Here is a 16679-nt window from a genome sequence, read left to right on the forward strand (position 1 = left end):
GATCAGGAGGATCAGAGGTGGGAAGAAGCGGGAGGAGCCAGAAGGGAGGGGAATCTACCAGCAAAGCTGTCAGCCCAGAGAACATGGTCTCAGGCAGGCTGGGGGGTGGGGGTACAGCGGCTAAGGAAGCTCATTTTTGAGCATATCAAACACCTTGCCGGGCTCTTTGAAGAGCAGGGGGAGGACAGTTGGACAGTTTTAGCTGTGTCATGTACAAACAATCACAGAGCAAGGTCCACACCAGGCTCGAGCTCAACTGTCTTCATCCTAGACTGCCTGGGCAAAAAGGAAAAGGGATAAATCAGTGATGGGGGGTAGGGATCCAGAAAAGGTACTTACAAATCTCGGGAGCCTCATCAGATCCATCCGGGCAGTCCCTCTCACCATCACACCGCCAGCCTTTTGAGATACAGGTGATCTGGTCTCTACAGGCAAACTGCTTGGGGCTGCAAGTCTTAGGGACTAGGGGCAAGGGAAGAAAACAGGGGTGTGAATAGGGGTGAATGCCCTGAAACCCTGAGGTCTGAAAGCCCTCAAGGGTTCCTCCTCCTTCCTCAGGCAGCAGCAGTCTCCGTCCGGCCCAGGCTCTAACCCAGGGTTCATGTGTGGAGCAGGGGTGGGCGGCAGGGGCTGGGGGTCACTCCTGGAACACTGTGTACCTGAGATGGGGGAGGGGAAGGACGCAGGGAGCACACTGCTGCTGCCTGACTGAGTCCTGCAGGCTGCCCATTGGGTGTGCGCTCTCCCAGCTCTCAGGGCCAAAGCCCTTGTGTTCTCTGATACTCTGGTCAGACAACAGCAGCCTCTGCTCTGCTGACTGAGAGTGATGAGGCATTTAGGTTTTTGACGGGTTTTCTCTTTATCTTCTCCATCCCACTAGAGGTCCAGAGCTGGTCTCTACTAACCTCTCTGCTCCTTCACCCTCTGGGACTCTCCTCGTCCTTGGAACACATCACCCCACACATCTCCAACTCCTAACCACCAGGCCCTCCCCAGACGGGACGTGTGTTTGGGGGTGCCCTTGGCACATGGGTGTCTCAGAGATGGTATCAACAGAGGAGTTCTGCCGCCACATCCATTCTCTAAACACACAGCCTCCTTTGCGGATGCCCTCAGAGTTAAGAGGCACCTAAGACTGCTCAGGCTGACAGGGCTGGAGAACGGAGGCAGGGGGATGGCTGGGGTGACCTGCAGGAGCTGGTTTCAGCCCAGCCAACCCAAGAAGTTCCTATATCCAGGACCTGTTCTTTGCCCTAATCCCTCACCCCACCATCTGCTCTCTACGCCCACCCCATTCTTTTACCTCATTCTCCAGGGATGAATTAAACATGGTAACACTAACTCTCATTGTTACCTCAGTATGTGCCGGGAAGTGTGATCAACCAGTTCTTTCCATGTATCATCGCATTCAATCCTCTCCACAATATGACAAATTAGGTACGACTAATACCATTTCCCAGATGAGGAAACTGAGCCTCAGAGAATGTGGGGTCACCCAGCAGGCAAATGTCACAATCAGGACTCAGACCAGTTTAGCCAACTCTAAGCTGTTAAGCAGCCAGTTGACACCAGGCTCCCCATTCCCACTGAGAGGTCTTCAGGCGCTGTTCCTCTCAACCCTGTCACTATGTCCTCCTCGGGAAGGCAAGTCCCCCCTCCTTCACTGCCGCCCCCCAGTCTCCCAGCCCTGCATTGCTTCTTCCTCGATGCGTGTCAATCCCATTTCTCTTTGGCCATCACGCACCAGAGCCCAGCTCTGTGCCAGGCAGTAAACTAGGCACTGGGGTGCCCGGAAGGGGCGGGGTGGCCCCTCAGGAGCCATGGCACCCCGGGAAGACAGCAGGGCAGAGTGAGCTCAGGGGCTGGGACGGAGCAGAAGGAAAGTGTGTCGGGGCTCTGAGCAGGGAGGGATGGACTCTGAGGAGAGCCACACTGGGAAGACGTCCTCCCCCCAACCCCTGCCTCTGGCAGAGGGGACTGCGCTCAGGCCCCCGGCCAGGGTGAGAGCCAAGTTCAGGAAACACATCAAGGATGGCCTGGCTAGGCCCCCTACCCTGGAGCCCCCTCCCCTGCCCCCCACCCTGAGCAGGGAATAAAGGCCCCTTGAGGAGGCGGATAATGCTGAGTTCATTGCCCCACTGGGCCAGCTGTGAGGTCTTCCCGGGGAAACTGCTAGGCAGCCTAGTTAGCATGCCGGAGAACGGTCCTCTTCCCCTGGCTGGCCCAGACGGGCTGGGGCTGCGGGGGGAGCAGTGGTAGAGGGGGCTGGAATGGGATTCAGAGGCAGATGGGCTGTTTGGAGCCCAGACAGGTCCCCATGCCCATCCCTGCCCCCACCTGGATTTAGCAGTCCATGCCCCCACTCCTCCCGGGGGTAGAAGTCACAGCCCAGGCCCGAGGTCACTGGTTGGTCACTCCAGTCTCCCCTCTGTTCCACATCCCGGCCACGATCCCCCCTGCTTTGGCCCTCACTTTGTCCCCTCACTGTCCCCCACCCCCATTTTTGGCCTGAACTCGACAGAGGAAACAGCAGCTGGCAAACTCCAAAAGCTGGAATGAGAGAGATTCACAAACCAGATGTGCTCTTGCGAGGGAGGGGAGTGGGGGATGGGGAGTGAAAGGAAGAGGAGCCCCCGGGCCCTGGCCCACAGCAGACCCCTCTGGCCCGGGGTGGGGGACTGGGCACACACCAGGGCAGCACAAGGACCTGAGAGATGTGGGAAGAACTTCTTTTCTGTCCGGGATGGTGGAGAAAAGAGCTGAGTTTGAAGGCTAAGGCCTGTCTTTGATTTCCTTCATGGGGAAAGGGGAGGAAAGGAACAAATAACCTACTTTGGGGCAGTCTACACGGGCCAAGGGAAGCCTCATTCAGAGGTGGAGGGTGTTGCAGTGGGGGTGGGGTTGGAAACCTGTAATCTGCTTAGAGCCCGCAGCCAACCCCACTCCCCTCAGCTGCGCCTTCTGCGTCTGATGCCAGCACCCAGAAAACCCAGCTAGGTGGCCCCAGATGAGGGTACAACATGGCCCTACATTAGGGAGCAAGGCAATGGCACCCCACTCCAGTACTCTTGCCTGGAAAATCCCATGGACAGAGGAGCCTGGTGGGTTGCAGTCCATGGGGTCGCTGGGAGTTGGACACAACTGAGTGACTTCACTTTCACTTTTCACTTTCATGCATTGGAGAAGGAAATGGCAACCCACTCCAGTGTTCTTGCCTGGAGAATCCCAGGGACGGGGCAGCCTGGTGGGCTGCCGTCTATGGGGTTGCACAGAGTCGGACACGACTGAAGCGACTTAGCAGCAGCAGCAGCAGTGGCCTCCCCTGGCTCCCGCCCCTCGGGAGATCTGGGGGTTCCTAAGGATATGAGCTAACACTTTTCAACATAGTCACTCTGTGTCAGCATCTGGGCTGAGACACTTTGTACATATTAACTCATTTAGATCCTCAAACCCTGTGACGTGGCTACGGTTGCAATCCCCATATACAGATGAGGAAACTGAGGCATAGAGCAATTAGTAACTGAACAGGTGGTTTCTTACTGGCCATGACAGCAGAGCAGAAGGATGAAAAAGGGAAATGGCAGGGTCCTCTGGCACTGGGAGTGGGGATGGGAATTACAGGAGGTGGCCCTGGCCTTCAAGCCTCCTCAGAGAGGAGGGGGGACAGTGGAGAAGATGGAAAGGGATAAGAACAGGACAGCAGAGGGAAAAGAAGGAGGAGAGAACTACAGAGAAAGAGCGAGTGAGGTTGCAGAGAGAACGCCAGGACACAGGGGCTGTCTGTTCTCAGCTTTGCCCGGAGATGAATGTGACCGCCATGCTAACTCTGGCCAACACCCCTGCCCCGCCCCCCCAAACCCAGGCACCCAGCCCAGCCACGGCCCCCAGGGCCACCAAGCTGGAGCCAGAACAGGAGGTGTAGGGTTGGGTGTGCATCCAGACACAACACGGACCCCACTGCCCTGCTTGAGCCTTGGCTGTCGTCCTGTCCCATTCTGAGACCTTGGGGGCAGGGTGGGGAAGGGTGGCAAGGGTGCCTGAGCAGAGAAGAGAGGGCGACAGGAAAGTAGAGCCCCGAGGGAGACTTCTCTAGAGGAGGGGACCCATCATTTGATCCCTTGGGAGCAGAGATGGAGAGGAAGAGAGGGAGGTGAGATTTCCTAAAGACCCAGGAGACCTGAGGCAGGGTAAGGGTGAAGGAGAACCCTGAGGCCCTTTTCAAGAGCAGACACAGCAGAGGGAGAGACAGGCTGTGTACCGGGGGATGTTTTCTAAAAGGAAACACATGATAAAGCTAAGGGAACAGAGGAGCCAGGGGGTGGCCAGGGAGTGGGGGGCCAGAGCCTGCAGGAATCTAAACTTTCAAACATACAGGGGTGGGGCGGCAGGGGCCTCCTAGGCCCAAACCGAGAGCTTTTCACTGAATTTTATGTATTTTGGGTGTTACCCGGTGGCTCCTTCCCCGCAGCTCAGTGAGGCTCAGACACATTTTTGTCATTCCTGAGTCTGGGCCTCTGCTTTGCGGCCTGGACAGACAGACAGGATGGCTTGGGCTGCCGGGGGGAGGGGGATGGTCTCCCCCTCCATCCTGAGTCAATATTGACTCAGCGGGACATTAGCCTGACCTCCCCACCATCTTTTCCTCCATGCTCCCCCCAACCCACACCCGCAAGTACAATCCAGACCCCTCAAATGCCTCCGGAGGTCAGCATATCTCTCACCAGGCTTCAGAAGCTCTCTTCACCTACCCCCAACCCCCTGCACACACAGCCATAGAAATAAAAGCTCTAAGCTCCTGACCCATTCCCCATACCTCTCTCCAGTTCTCAAATCATGAGGAAGTTCTGCCAGAAGTCTAACCTCCCTCCGCCTTTCTGAATTATCTGAATTCTCCCTCTTACTCAACCCACGAAGGGTATCAAGTTCCCTTCTTCCAGAAACATTCTCTCCCAAATTAGTGGAGGGGGAAAAAGAGAGAAGAACTTGGAAGAAAGTGGAGGGAGAACTTTCACTGCTGAAATGGAGATTCCCAATTTGGCCTGAGAGGGGAATAACAACTCCAAAATGGCGAGCACGTGGGATTGCCCAAGAGAGATTTCTGCTCCCAGATAGCTTTTGGGGTACCAAGAGGCCTGGTTGGAGGCGGATGGAGACAGGCAGAGACAAAGCATGACACAGAGACTGAGAGAGACTGGACAGAGAACACCACAATGGGAGCAGAGAGGATGAGATAAGAGAGATGAGCTAGGAGAATGAGAGACAGAGGTTCTTGGAGGCCAAGACAGCACATACCAATGACAGACAGAGGAAAAAACCTAGGAAGAGGGTCTCAACCCAGAGGTTGCCAAGATAATGGCACAGTTGTCTTGGGATGAACCTGGAGAAAAACATCCCTGAGATTCAGGGTGGGGAAGCATGTACCTTTACTCAGGCAAGTGGAGTCCCTGCCCTAGCACTGTCTGACCCCAGGCAAACTCAGAATAGGGGCCACTGCCTCCCACAGAATTGGGAGGGTGGGAGGAAGGAAGATGGAAGCGCTTCAACGAGAAGGCCAAGGTCTCAGAGAGACCCCTCATCTCCCCTGGGGTGCAAGAGGGGTAAATGCTGCCCTCCACTGTCCCTCGCCTCTTTCCCAGGGAGGCTTTACACTGGGGCCTGGGGCCACTGCACCGGAAGCAATCCCAGAGTCAACTACTTCCTTCTCCAAACAATGTGGGATCCTGTTAAAAACTGGCCTGAGATCTGGGACTGAATACAGTGGGGTGGGTTGAGATGCTCCAAACACACCCAGCACACGGTTCCACCAGGTCAGGGACCCTTGCATGGTCCCACTGCATTCAGACTGCCCAAGGGTGAGGAGCCCACATCAAGAGCTGGAGGACTTGAATGCTGGAGAGCTCACAGAGGGCTGGGGGCAGGGGCTGAGAGGAGACTACTGAGGTGGGTAATAAGCCTTAAGCTTGGGGTTTTGATATGCAAAGGCTGAGGCTACAGCAGGAGGAAAGAAACTTAGACTTGGTAAGGAAGGGCTTCCCAAAGAAGTTTTGAAAAGTCGGAGGTGGGAGGGGGATTTGGACAGGATCTGACTCCGGCCAGTGCCCCTCCTGCCCGGCTGACATCCTTAAGAGGCCCAGTGATGGGGAGTGGCTGGGGGAAAAATAATAGAGAAAATGGAGGAAGGCGGGGTGGCTAAGACTGGGAGAAAAAGAAGTCTTGAGAAGCAGCCTCAAACATCAAAATATACCTCCATCCCCAAATCAATGTCCTCACGTCCCTGGTTTGAAAGACAAGCGTGAGGGGAGATAGTCAGGCATCTGGGTCTGACCAGGGGAGAAAGGATTTTGGAACCATCTCTCATAGAGCCAGGAGGCTCAGCTTCATAACTCAGTTCACTGTGCAGCTTGTCTGATAACAGGTAATATATGGGCTCAAGGGGGTATGTGGAGATGGGTAGGAGACAGGGAGGCAGCCAGCCCTCCCCACTACAAAACCTTCCTAATTTCAGCAGAGACCTCAATGACCTCTTTTCTCACTCTCCAATCCATCTGTTTCTCCAGCCTCCCAGGAAGCAAGTAGACCCAGTTCTGTCTACTAGCAAGGAGGGACATCGCTCCCCAAAGAGAAGGGGACCCTGGAGATTGGGTTCAGGCACAACAGAGGAGGTGGGAGTGCTGGAGAGGGACCTAGGGCTGCTCCCCTGAAGGCAAAGCAGCAGGGTCCATGGGAGCCAGCAGCAGGAAGGAAGATTAGACACTGAGGGAGGTAAGCTTGAGCCAGGACATGCCCTTCTCTGGGAAACGAAGGAGAAAGTTCTGGGTCTGTGGGCCCGAGGCCTGAGGGCAAGGGTAGGATATAGGAACCCCTGGGCGGTCCTGGACAGCGTTGGCCCGACAGGTCTGTGTAGTCTCCCTTTCCCACTCCCCAGAGTGGGAAATATTCCCACTCTGGATGAGTCATATTCCCATTCCAAAGGTGAGAACAGTAATGTGAGTTTGGGGAGGGGTCCTCTCCCTAGGGGCTTCTCTGGTGGCTCATCGGTGAATAATTCGCCTGCAATGCAGGAGATGCAGATTGGATCCCTAGGTCGGGAAGAGCCCCTGGAGGAGGAAATGGCCACTCACTCCAGTATCCTTGGTGGGGAAATCCCATGGACACAGGAGCCTGGCGGGCTACAGTCTGTGGGGTCTCAGAGTTGCCCAGGACTTTGGATAGTTTGGCTTGAGCTGGGGTTACAGCTGTGGCCTGGGTGGAAACTTAAAAAGGGTGGGAAACCATTATGGAAAACATGTCCAGTCTCCCTCCTCCACTCGCCACCCACCAACTTGGTGGGGTAATTAGCCGAGGGGTGAAGCTCCCTGGGGCCATTCCTGACTGGGCTGGGGCCCTTGTTTGCTTTCCACAGAGACCCCCTCTTCTTTCTGCCTAACTCCATCCTCCTTCCATCGGGGGGCTCTTGATGAGTCACTCTTTCTCTCTTAAAATGCTTTTCTATCCCTTCCAGATCTCTCTGCCTCAGTTTCCCCTCTCACTTAACAGGGTTAAGAACAAGAGGAAACAACACCCATAACTGAAGAAATCACAGGCAAGGGCTGGTCTGAAGGGTATTCCGGGCACAGCTTCTTTCCTCTTCTCCATGTGGGGTGAGTGGTAGGTGGACAGAGTCCCCAAGATGGCATAATTGAGAGCTCCTGAATATACTGTCCTATATATTTCCTTTCCCCCTAACCCCCCTCCCAACTGAAGAGAGTTGGGGGGAGGGGAAGAGTTAATCCAGTTTCAGAGAAAAACTTTCCCAATCCCAATCTGGCAGAATTGAGAAGATGGAGGAGGGGTGCACGATGGTATTGGGTGCAGATTTTTTTTCCCTGGATGAGAAGATTAAAGTGACGGGAATGGATCAGATTCCACCCCTACTCAAATCAGGGGCCCAGCCCAGCCCAACCCCGTGACCCCAGCCCAAAGCTTGAGCAAGACTTGAACCAGTGACTCACAAGTAAGAGGGAAAATAGCTGACACTAAAAAAAAAAGCAAGAGGGCACCTCGTTTCTCCAAAAGGACACAATTCTAGCCCAAAGCTAACTGCAATATACAAAGTGTGTGTGTATGAGGGGAGGAGGGGAAGTGGTGGAGAGAAATAAACACATTTACCTAAGGAGCAGGGAATTAGGGGTGGGGGCATGACATAACCCCCATCCAACCTCCACCTCTCCTTCTAGTCCAAACTGTGATCAAGCCAGAAGTCAGGGAGAGAGCAGCCTTCTTCCACCCTCCCACCTCAGCATTCCAGGCCATTCTCCAGTCCCCTTCCCTAATGATGACATCTGACGTTTTTTCATCTCAAAGCTCCCAGGAATTAAGAAGGAAAATTCAAAGTCATATAGCTTCGCCTGCCCCCACCCGCTACACCCCCCAAATACAGCTCTTTCCAGGCTACTGACAGAGGCCCTGAGAGGGGGAAGTGCTCATTTCGGAACCCAGGCTGGCAGCCTGCTAAATCCTGGACTCAGGCCTCCAAGCCTGGTCTCCAAGGGCCCAGATTCCACACCCAAGCAGGGGGCCTTCCCGTGGCCCTCCCTCTCCCGACCCAAAGCCAGTCCCCGTCTAGCCTGCCCTCTGCCCAGCAGGGCACCCGGACCCGGCTCTCCCTTCCAGATTCAGAGGCCACAGCAAAAGGACCCCCGCCCCCTTTTGCAGCCAGTACATAGCAAATCCGGATTCCTTTACAATTTAGATGGGGGTGGGGGGGGTAGAGGATGTAGGGGAGGCGGAGGCCCTCCCCGAACAGAGATAGGAGAAGGCCTCTAGATCCCAGGATCAGAAAAAGGGGGGTCCCTCTTCTCCGTTCCCAGGCCTCTGGTCTTTGTTTGGGCTGAGGGGGGTGTCCCAGAAGCATCATTTGCCCAAGGCCCCCATTCTCCAAATTGGACCCCCATCCCCGCCCCCAGCTGGGCCGCTGCAGTGTCAGCTGGACTGGGATAACAAAAGGCACCCCCTCCCGCGACTCCCTTTCCCATCCAAACGCAGGAGTGGGGGCTGGGGAGTGGGTGTCCCCAAGGGTCCAAGGGGGCCGCGAAATCTCACTCACCGTCGACAGCGGCCGCGACCAGAGCTGAGAGCAGGGGCAGCAACAGTAGCAGCGGCGGGGTCAGCATGGTGTGGGCTGATGCAAGCAGCAGCCCCCTCTCCTCTGGTCCTGTTACTTCTCGCCGTCGCCCCCCCAATTGGGGGGCCCCCCTTTTTCCTCCTTCCTCCCTTCTCCTCTATTCTTATCCTATCCTTCAGCAAAGCACACCAGGGGCGTGGGTGAGGATGTAGAGTTCGGAGCCCCTTGGGGAGGGCCTGCAGACGGGGCTGCACCCTCTGCCCCCAAATCCAAACCCTTCACCCCCTGCTTTTCTCTTCGTTCCTCTTTTTCCCCTTCCCGGGGCGAAGCTCACAGCCCCATCTCCGAGCCGCCTCCGGCTGCAAAAATGCACAATTGGGAGGAGGCGGGGTGGGGGGGTGGGGGGCGTGGACCGGGTGGGGGAGCCTTTGGAAGGGGCCTGATGGAGCTCTGGGGGCTCCCCTCGTTTCCGCCTCCTCAGTGCACGGGCCTGGAGCTCGCACCACTGTTCCCGGGACTGAGGTGCCGCGGGGCGGGCTGAGTTGGGGGTGGGGGGGGGGGAGGGAGGGGACCCGGAGAGGAGGGAGGGAGGGAGAAAAGGGGCGGGGAAAGAAAAAGCCGGGGCGGGGGAGGTGGGGGAGAAAGAGCTACGCGGCAATCCTGCGAGTGCGCATGCGCTGATTTGGCGCGCTGCCCTGGGGAGGGGGAGTCAGAGGAGCGACAGGATTTGGAGCTCTGGCGAGCGGTCCGAGAGCGGGGGTTCCTGGGGACCCGCCGGCTGGTTTTGGGCCTGGAGTGCCCATTCCCCTGACTGGGCGCTTCTGCCTGGCGCTCGAGAACTGAAGGGGCGAGAGGGATTGGGCAGGGGGCGAGGAGAGCTGAGCCGCTTGGCTTTGAAACTCGGTGTCTCGCCCTAGGATTTCAGGCTCCGTCTGGGGATCTAAGATCGGGAGGTGTGGACCGAGGCCTAATCTCCTGGGGGAACCCTGACTGTGACTCCCCTGCCTGGGGTTGGGGCGGGCTGGGGGCCGCCAGACCGTGGGGAAGATGCGGGGAGAGGCTGAGCTTTGATTTGGAGACATTGTCAGACCTGGACTGGGATTGGGGCCTGCGGCGGAGGGGGGCGGGGTGGGGGAGGGGCCGAGAAGGCCCGCCCCCACCTCGCTCTGGGGCTTGGCGTAAACAGGGACACCCGCGGGGACACGCCGGAGCTTGTCCGCTTGCCTAGGGCTTGGGGATGGAGCCCACCTTAGCACCCGCCCTGTCCTGCTCGCCTGGCACTGGGCGCGGGAGGGGCAGGCCCTGGTTGGGAGGGCGGTGAGTCACCAGCGGGTGGGGCTGAGGAAGGTCCACCCCGCTTCGTCCCGAGAGGTCGGGGCTCATTTATTTTTTTGTTTGGTGTTTTGTTTTTTTATACCTTCTGACTGGCTTCCCACCAAGTCGGGGTTTTAGATTCCGAGCAATGGGGATTTGGAATAAGATGAGGGCCTCTTGGACCTCTGTTTCCAGGCCTCAAGTTCTTCTAAGGAGGTGTCTGCTGGGTCCCGGACCTTTGTCCTAGGCAGAGTCCACAAGGGACTCCTAGCTCGGAGTCCACGGGGCGCCGGGCGGCTCCCGGAGCCCAACACTGTGCTTCTGGCCACTGCCCCCTTCTGGGCGGTGTTTTACCGCTGTACTTAGGGTGTCTGACTTTCTGGTGTCTGGAAGTCGGAGTTCAGGGAGACAGCCAGCGACGCTAGCTGCCAGAAACTGACGTTAGAGTTGAGGGAGGTTTGCGCCACCCTTCTCCCTTTTAAAATTCTAGTCAAGGAAAGGCCCCACATCCTCACTCCAGTCGGGCCCTGGCAGAAAGCAGAGCAGCATGGAGGGCTTGTCTATTGAGAGAAGCGACAGCCAGAGAAGAATCCAGAAGCAGCTAGACCTTTCCTCCAAACCAGAGCTTCCTCCAGGCGAGCTTTCTCAGGGCCAAGGCCACCTGCCTTTAGTCTCCCGGGCCAGAAACCTTAGACTTTTTGCCAACCGGTCTTCTGGGCCTTTCTTTACCGATCTTACAAACCTGGGCTCAGGACTTATCTTTTTTTCCTTTGAAATAGAGCTCAGATTTTTCCTCCGTTTCCACTGCCAGAGTTTCTCTGGTCTGGGGTGGGGTCTTATTCATCCTTTCATCCAGACCTCATGGGCTAACACATGTAACATGGGTCACATGCAGGAACCTACTAAAGGTTTTTAATGAACACCTACTAGGTTCCTTCTCCCAGAACCCCTTCCCCATATTGTCATCCAAGTAAAGTCAGATTGAAACAGAGTTCAGGGGACTTCCCTGATGGTCCAGTGGATAAGACGCTGAGCTCCCAATCCCTGGTCAGGGATCTAAGAGCCCATACACTGCAGCTACTGAGCCTGCACACCACAACTAGAGAGCCCACATACGCTGCAGTTAGAGAAGCCCAAGCATTGCAACGAAGACCCAGCACCGCCCAAAGGAAAAAAGAAACAGACTTCAGGCAGCTTTGAAAGGAAAAAGCTAGCTGGAGTGACCATACGTAGCCTGAGAAGGTTGTGAGGGGGGCAACCCTGTTTCTTGGCTCTCCCTGATACCTCTCTTATGCAGGTGAATCTTCCTGAAACTGCTTCCTCTGTTTCTTCCTGGCTGGGGAACCTCTATTGGGTCTCCATAGACAACAGAATGATCACATGTAAACTCTTCTTCCAGTCTTGGCCTTCCAGGATCTGGCCTCAGCCAGCACATGGACACTTCTCACTTGCTACCTCCCAATCCCTGCTGTCTCCTGGATACGACTGTGTGTTTATTTTTATTAACTTTATATTGTAAAAATAATAATAATAATACTTAGTGGTTGCAAAACTTAGAGTATAGGAAGGTACAAGGTGAAAAGTAAACTTGCCACATTTCACACTCCCATTCTTCAGTCCCACCCTCAGAATAACCACTACTAAGAGTTCCTTGGGTCTCCTTCCAAGAGATTTTTTAAAAACAATAAACAGAATTCCCTGGTGGTCCAGTGGTTAGGATTCCATGCTTTCACTGCTGGAGACCTTGGTTCAGTTCCTGGTCCAGGAACCAAGATACTGCAAGCCAAAATAAATAAATAATAAACAAATATAAACATCTTTTAAAACTGCAAATCAGCTCATTAAGTATATACTGTTCTGGAACTTGCTTTTCTCAATTACCTCATCTTGATCCCTTTCCCATTGTATACACACGCCTAATTCGCTCTTTACATGGACTGCTTGGGATCTCCTTCCTTGGATACTCCATAGTCTATGCTATGCTACACTAAGTCACTTCAGTCATGTCCGACTCTGTGTGACCCCAGAGACGGCAGCCACCAGGCTCCCCCGTCCCTGGGATTCTCCAGGCAAGAACACTGGAGTGGGTTGCCATTTCCTTCTCCAATGCATGAAAGTGAAAAATGAAAGTGAAGTCACTCAGTCGTGTCCGACTCTTAGCGACCCCATGGACTGCAGCCTACCAGGCTCCTCCATCCATGGGATTTTCCAGGCAAGAGTACTGGAGTGGGGTGCCATTGCCTTCTCCGACTCCATAGTCTACTGGGATTGTTGGGCACTCGGGTTATTTCCAATGTGTTAAGTCCTGAGGTTGTCACTATAAGATGAGAGAATGCATATTTCTACCCGAGCCTTTAATTATACCCTTCTCTCAGCTCCTTCCTACTCTCCTCAGCAAGCCTCTCCTGTTATTCTCACTCTGCCCATCTCTCCTGTACCAAGCGTGCTCTCAAGACAGCCTCAGTACCTAGAACTTGGCACTTAATTTTGTGATTCTGTGTCTACCATCAGACCATAAACTCCCTTTGGGCAGGTATCATGTCCCTTTACTTATTTGTATCCACACAGTGTTAGGACCTCTTGATTGTTAGGTGGGTGAGCTTACATGAGTGTTAGGGCCAGGGGTGTCTGCACTGGTAAAGGAGACCATCATAATTACCATCAAATGGGATGTGACTGTAAGAACTGACTGTTTTTCTCCTATAGCACCCATTATGCATTCCCTCTCTGCCTCGACTTCTCTTTCTCCCCACTTCTACTCTAAAGAAGCTTTTTCCATCTTCAAATCCTTGGGCTGGAATTATAACCAAATAGGGGAAACCAAGGAGGAATTAATTCTGGGCAATCTATGATCAGGTTTACAAGAATGGTGACAGCAGGCAAAGAAATTGGTGGAGAGAATACCTCGTTTTTCTGGGATCTCCCAGCAGATTATTAAACATGTCCCTTTCCTTCCCTGGTGGCTCAGAGGGTAAAGCATCTGCCTGCAATGCGGGAGACCCGGGTTCGATCCCTGGGTCAGGGAATATCCCCTGGAGAAGGAAATGGCAACCTACTCCAGTATTCTTGCCTGGAGAATCCCATGGATGGAGGAGCCTGGTAGGCTACAGTCCATGGGGTTGCAAAGAGTTGGACATGACTGAGCAACTTCACTTTCCTTTCCACTTTGCTTTTCCTGAGTATAACAGGCACTGAGAAGGGGGGCATTAAGAGGGTAGCCCTGGAATTGAATGTCAAGCCAGAGGCTGGCACCACCTAGCGGTCAGATAAAGAAGTGTAAACAGGAAAAATGGGAAGGGTTTATTGGAAGACTGGAAGAGAACCAAGATTTATTGAGTACTTTCCATATACCAAGACAATGCAGTAGATTTTATATGGATTACTTCATTTAAGTTTTACAACTACCTTGTGGCATAGGTGTTATTTTCAGTTTGTAGATATGGAAATAGTCTCAGAAAAGGCAGATTTGAGGAATCTGCCTCAAATCACAGTGTGGATTGGAGCCCGGTTTCCTTTCACTTAAAAAACATTTATTAGGTACCTTATATGGGCTTCCCTGGTGGCTCAGAGGTTAAAGCGTCTGCCTGCAATGCAGGAGACCTGGGTTCGATCCCTGGGTCAGGAAGATCCCCTGGAGAAGGAAATGGCAACCCACTCCAGTATTCTTGCCTGGAGAATCCCATGGATGGAGGAGCTTGGTGGGCTACATTCCATGGGGTTGCAAAGAGTCAGACACGACTGAGTGACTTCACTTTCACTTATGTGCCAATTACATTGGTAGGCACTAGAGATGAGATGGAAACACGCAGTCTCAGCCTTCAAGGTGTGTGCAGGTTAATGGGGTTGAGCAACTAGATCACTGACAATTATAACAAAGGACCTTAATGCCTAGGATAAAGGCTCATGGCACAGAGGGCCATGGGAACCAGGGCAGGATACCTATCCCAGATAAGAGGGTCAAAGCAGTGCAGAGTGGATGATACCAGGCTATGTGTTGAAAGAGAGGAAGGAGATGGCAAACAATGACAGAAGGAAAAGGTGTTTTAGGCTGCAGGACAGGCAAAGACATGTAGGCATGAAGAAATTTGAGACACTTAAGGCAAATGTGGTATGGTGGAAGCTTAAGGTACTTGTTGGGGAAGATAATGGATGAAGTATCAGAGAGCCTAATCACAAAAGGTGACATTAGCCACACTAAGGACTTAGAATTTTTATCTGAAAGTAGAGGGGGGATTCCCTGGTGGTCCAGTGGTTAAGACTCTGCACTCCCAATACAGGGGACCTGGGTTCGATCCCTGGTTGGGGAACTAAATCCCACGTGCCACAAGACTCCATGCAACCAAATAAATAAAAAATAATATTAAATCCCACGTGCCACTAAGACTCCATGCAACCAAATAAATAAAAAATAATATTAAAAATAAAGTAGAGGGGAACCAGGTGAGAAATTGATGAAGCCCTTAATGCACCAGCCGCAGAGCTGAAGAGAAAGAGGATTCCAGGCTAAAGAGGCAGGATCAAGTATATTAATTTGCTTATAATTTTGGCCTAGAGGATAGTAACAGGGAAAGCTGGGTCTAGAAACTGTGGCTCACATTAGAATGTTCTCAAGTTTTCAGATTTTAGCAGCACATTTAAATCAACTGGGGAGCTTTTAAAATCCCAATGCTAACAGAAAAATAAAAACAATTCCCCAACGCCAGAGGACTTTACTACTTGACTTTGAGACTTGTAGGCTATGATAATCGAGACACTATAGTTCTGGGATGAGGTCTGACAAACAGAACCATGGGATAGAATAGAGAGCCAGAAATAGACTAACACACTTAAAGGTCATTTAATCCTTTCTTAAATTTGGCTTGTGCTGGGTCTTAGTTGTGGCACATGAGGTCTTCTTAGTTGGCCTCTGGGATCTAGTTTCTCAGAGATCAAACCCAGTTCCCCTGCGTTGGGATCTCGGAGCATTAGCCACTGGACCACTGGACCAGGGAAGTCCCAAAGGTCATTTAATCTTAATGAAGATGTCAAAGCAATCCACTGGGGAAAGGAATATCTTTTCAACAAACTGTGTTGGAACAATAAGTGAATCACAATCCCTACCTCACATCATATGCAGAAATTAATTCAGATTAATCATAGACCTAAGCCATAACAGCTAAAATCATAAAATTTTTAAGTGAAAACACAGAATATCTTCCTGAGTTGGAAGTAGGTAAAAATTTATGTTATAGAAAGCCATAACCATAAAAGAAAACAAATTGATGTAGGAAACATCAAAACTGAAAATGTCTGTTTATCAAAAGACATCATTAAAAAAATGAATAAGTAAGCCAGAAAATAAGCAAAATATTGATTTCACAAAGAACTGGTATTCAGGATACATGAAAATTCCTATAACACAGTAATAATAAAAACACCCCACTTTTAAAAATGAACAAAACATTTGAACAGATACATCATAAAAGAACATGTATGAATGCCTAATAAGCACATGAAAAGCACTCAATATCTCTAGTCATCAACAAAATGCAAACTAAAACCACAATGAGATAATTCTCCACATTCACCAAAATGATTTAACTTTTAAAAACTGACAATACCAAACACTACTGAGAACGTAGAGCAACAGGAATTCTCTTACAGTGTTGGGAATGTACTATAAATTTGGAGTAATATATGGCAGTTTCTTATCTTAAGCATATACCTACCCTGCTGCTGCTGCTACTGCTGCTAAGTCGCTTCAGTCGTGTCCGACTCTGTGCGACCCCAGAGACGGCAGCCCACGAGGCTCCCCTGTCCCTGGGATTCTCCAGGCAAGAACACTGGAGTGGGTTGCCATTTCCTTCTCCAATGCATGAAAGTGAAAGTGAAGTCAAGCAGTCGTGTCCGACTCTTCGGGACCCCATGGACTGCAGCCTACCAGGCTCCTCCATCCATGGGATTTTCCAGGCAAGAGTACTGGAGTGCGGTGCCATTGCCTTCTCTGATACCTACCCTATGACCCAGCAATTATACTCTTATTTATTCAAGAGAAGTGAAAACATATGGTTACATAAAGATTCGAAGAATGTTCATAGTAATTTTCTTCATGATAGCCAAAAACTGGCTGTGGCTCAGTTGCCTATCATCTTTTTTTTTTTTAAAGGACAAAGCATCTGTGGTATATCTCTACCATGAGATATTAGTAATAAAATGGACACATTATGGATACATACAACAACACAATAAATCTCAAGACACAGTGAGTAAAAGAAGCCAGATA

The 16679-nt window shown here is 52.3% G+C and overlaps 1 protein-coding gene and 1 non-coding gene across 3 annotated transcripts in view; one reads left to right on the forward strand and one right to left on the reverse strand.

Moving 5' to 3' along the window:
• LRP1 (LDL receptor related protein 1) overlaps positions 1-9622 on the reverse strand; it is an 80921-nt gene extending 71299 nt beyond the window's left edge. For both annotated transcript variants that reach the window (XM_024992497.2, XM_024992496.2), the window contains exons 1-2: positions 9086-9622; positions 340-462 (exon numbers count right to left, since the gene is read on the reverse strand). In XM_024992497.2, coding sequence (XP_024848265.1) covers positions 340-462; positions 9086-9152 — 190 coding nt within the window. In that variant the 5' untranslated portion in view covers positions 9153-9622. The remainder of the gene's footprint in view (positions 1-339; positions 463-9085) is intronic.
• Positions 9623-14651: 5029 nt separating this feature from the next.
• On the forward strand, positions 14652-14724 carry TRNAG-CCC (transfer RNA glycine (anticodon CCC)). The gene has a single exon. It is a non-coding gene; the product is annotated as a tRNA-Gly (tRNA).
• The last annotated feature ends 1955 nt before the right edge of the window (positions 14725-16679 follow it).

Source organism: Bos taurus, chromosome 5 (genome assembly GCF_002263795.3).
Source record: "Bos taurus isolate L1 Dominette 01449 registration number 42190680 breed Hereford chromosome 5, ARS-UCD2.0, whole genome shotgun sequence".
NCBI lineage: Eukaryota > Metazoa > Chordata > Mammalia > Artiodactyla > Bovidae > Bos > Bos taurus.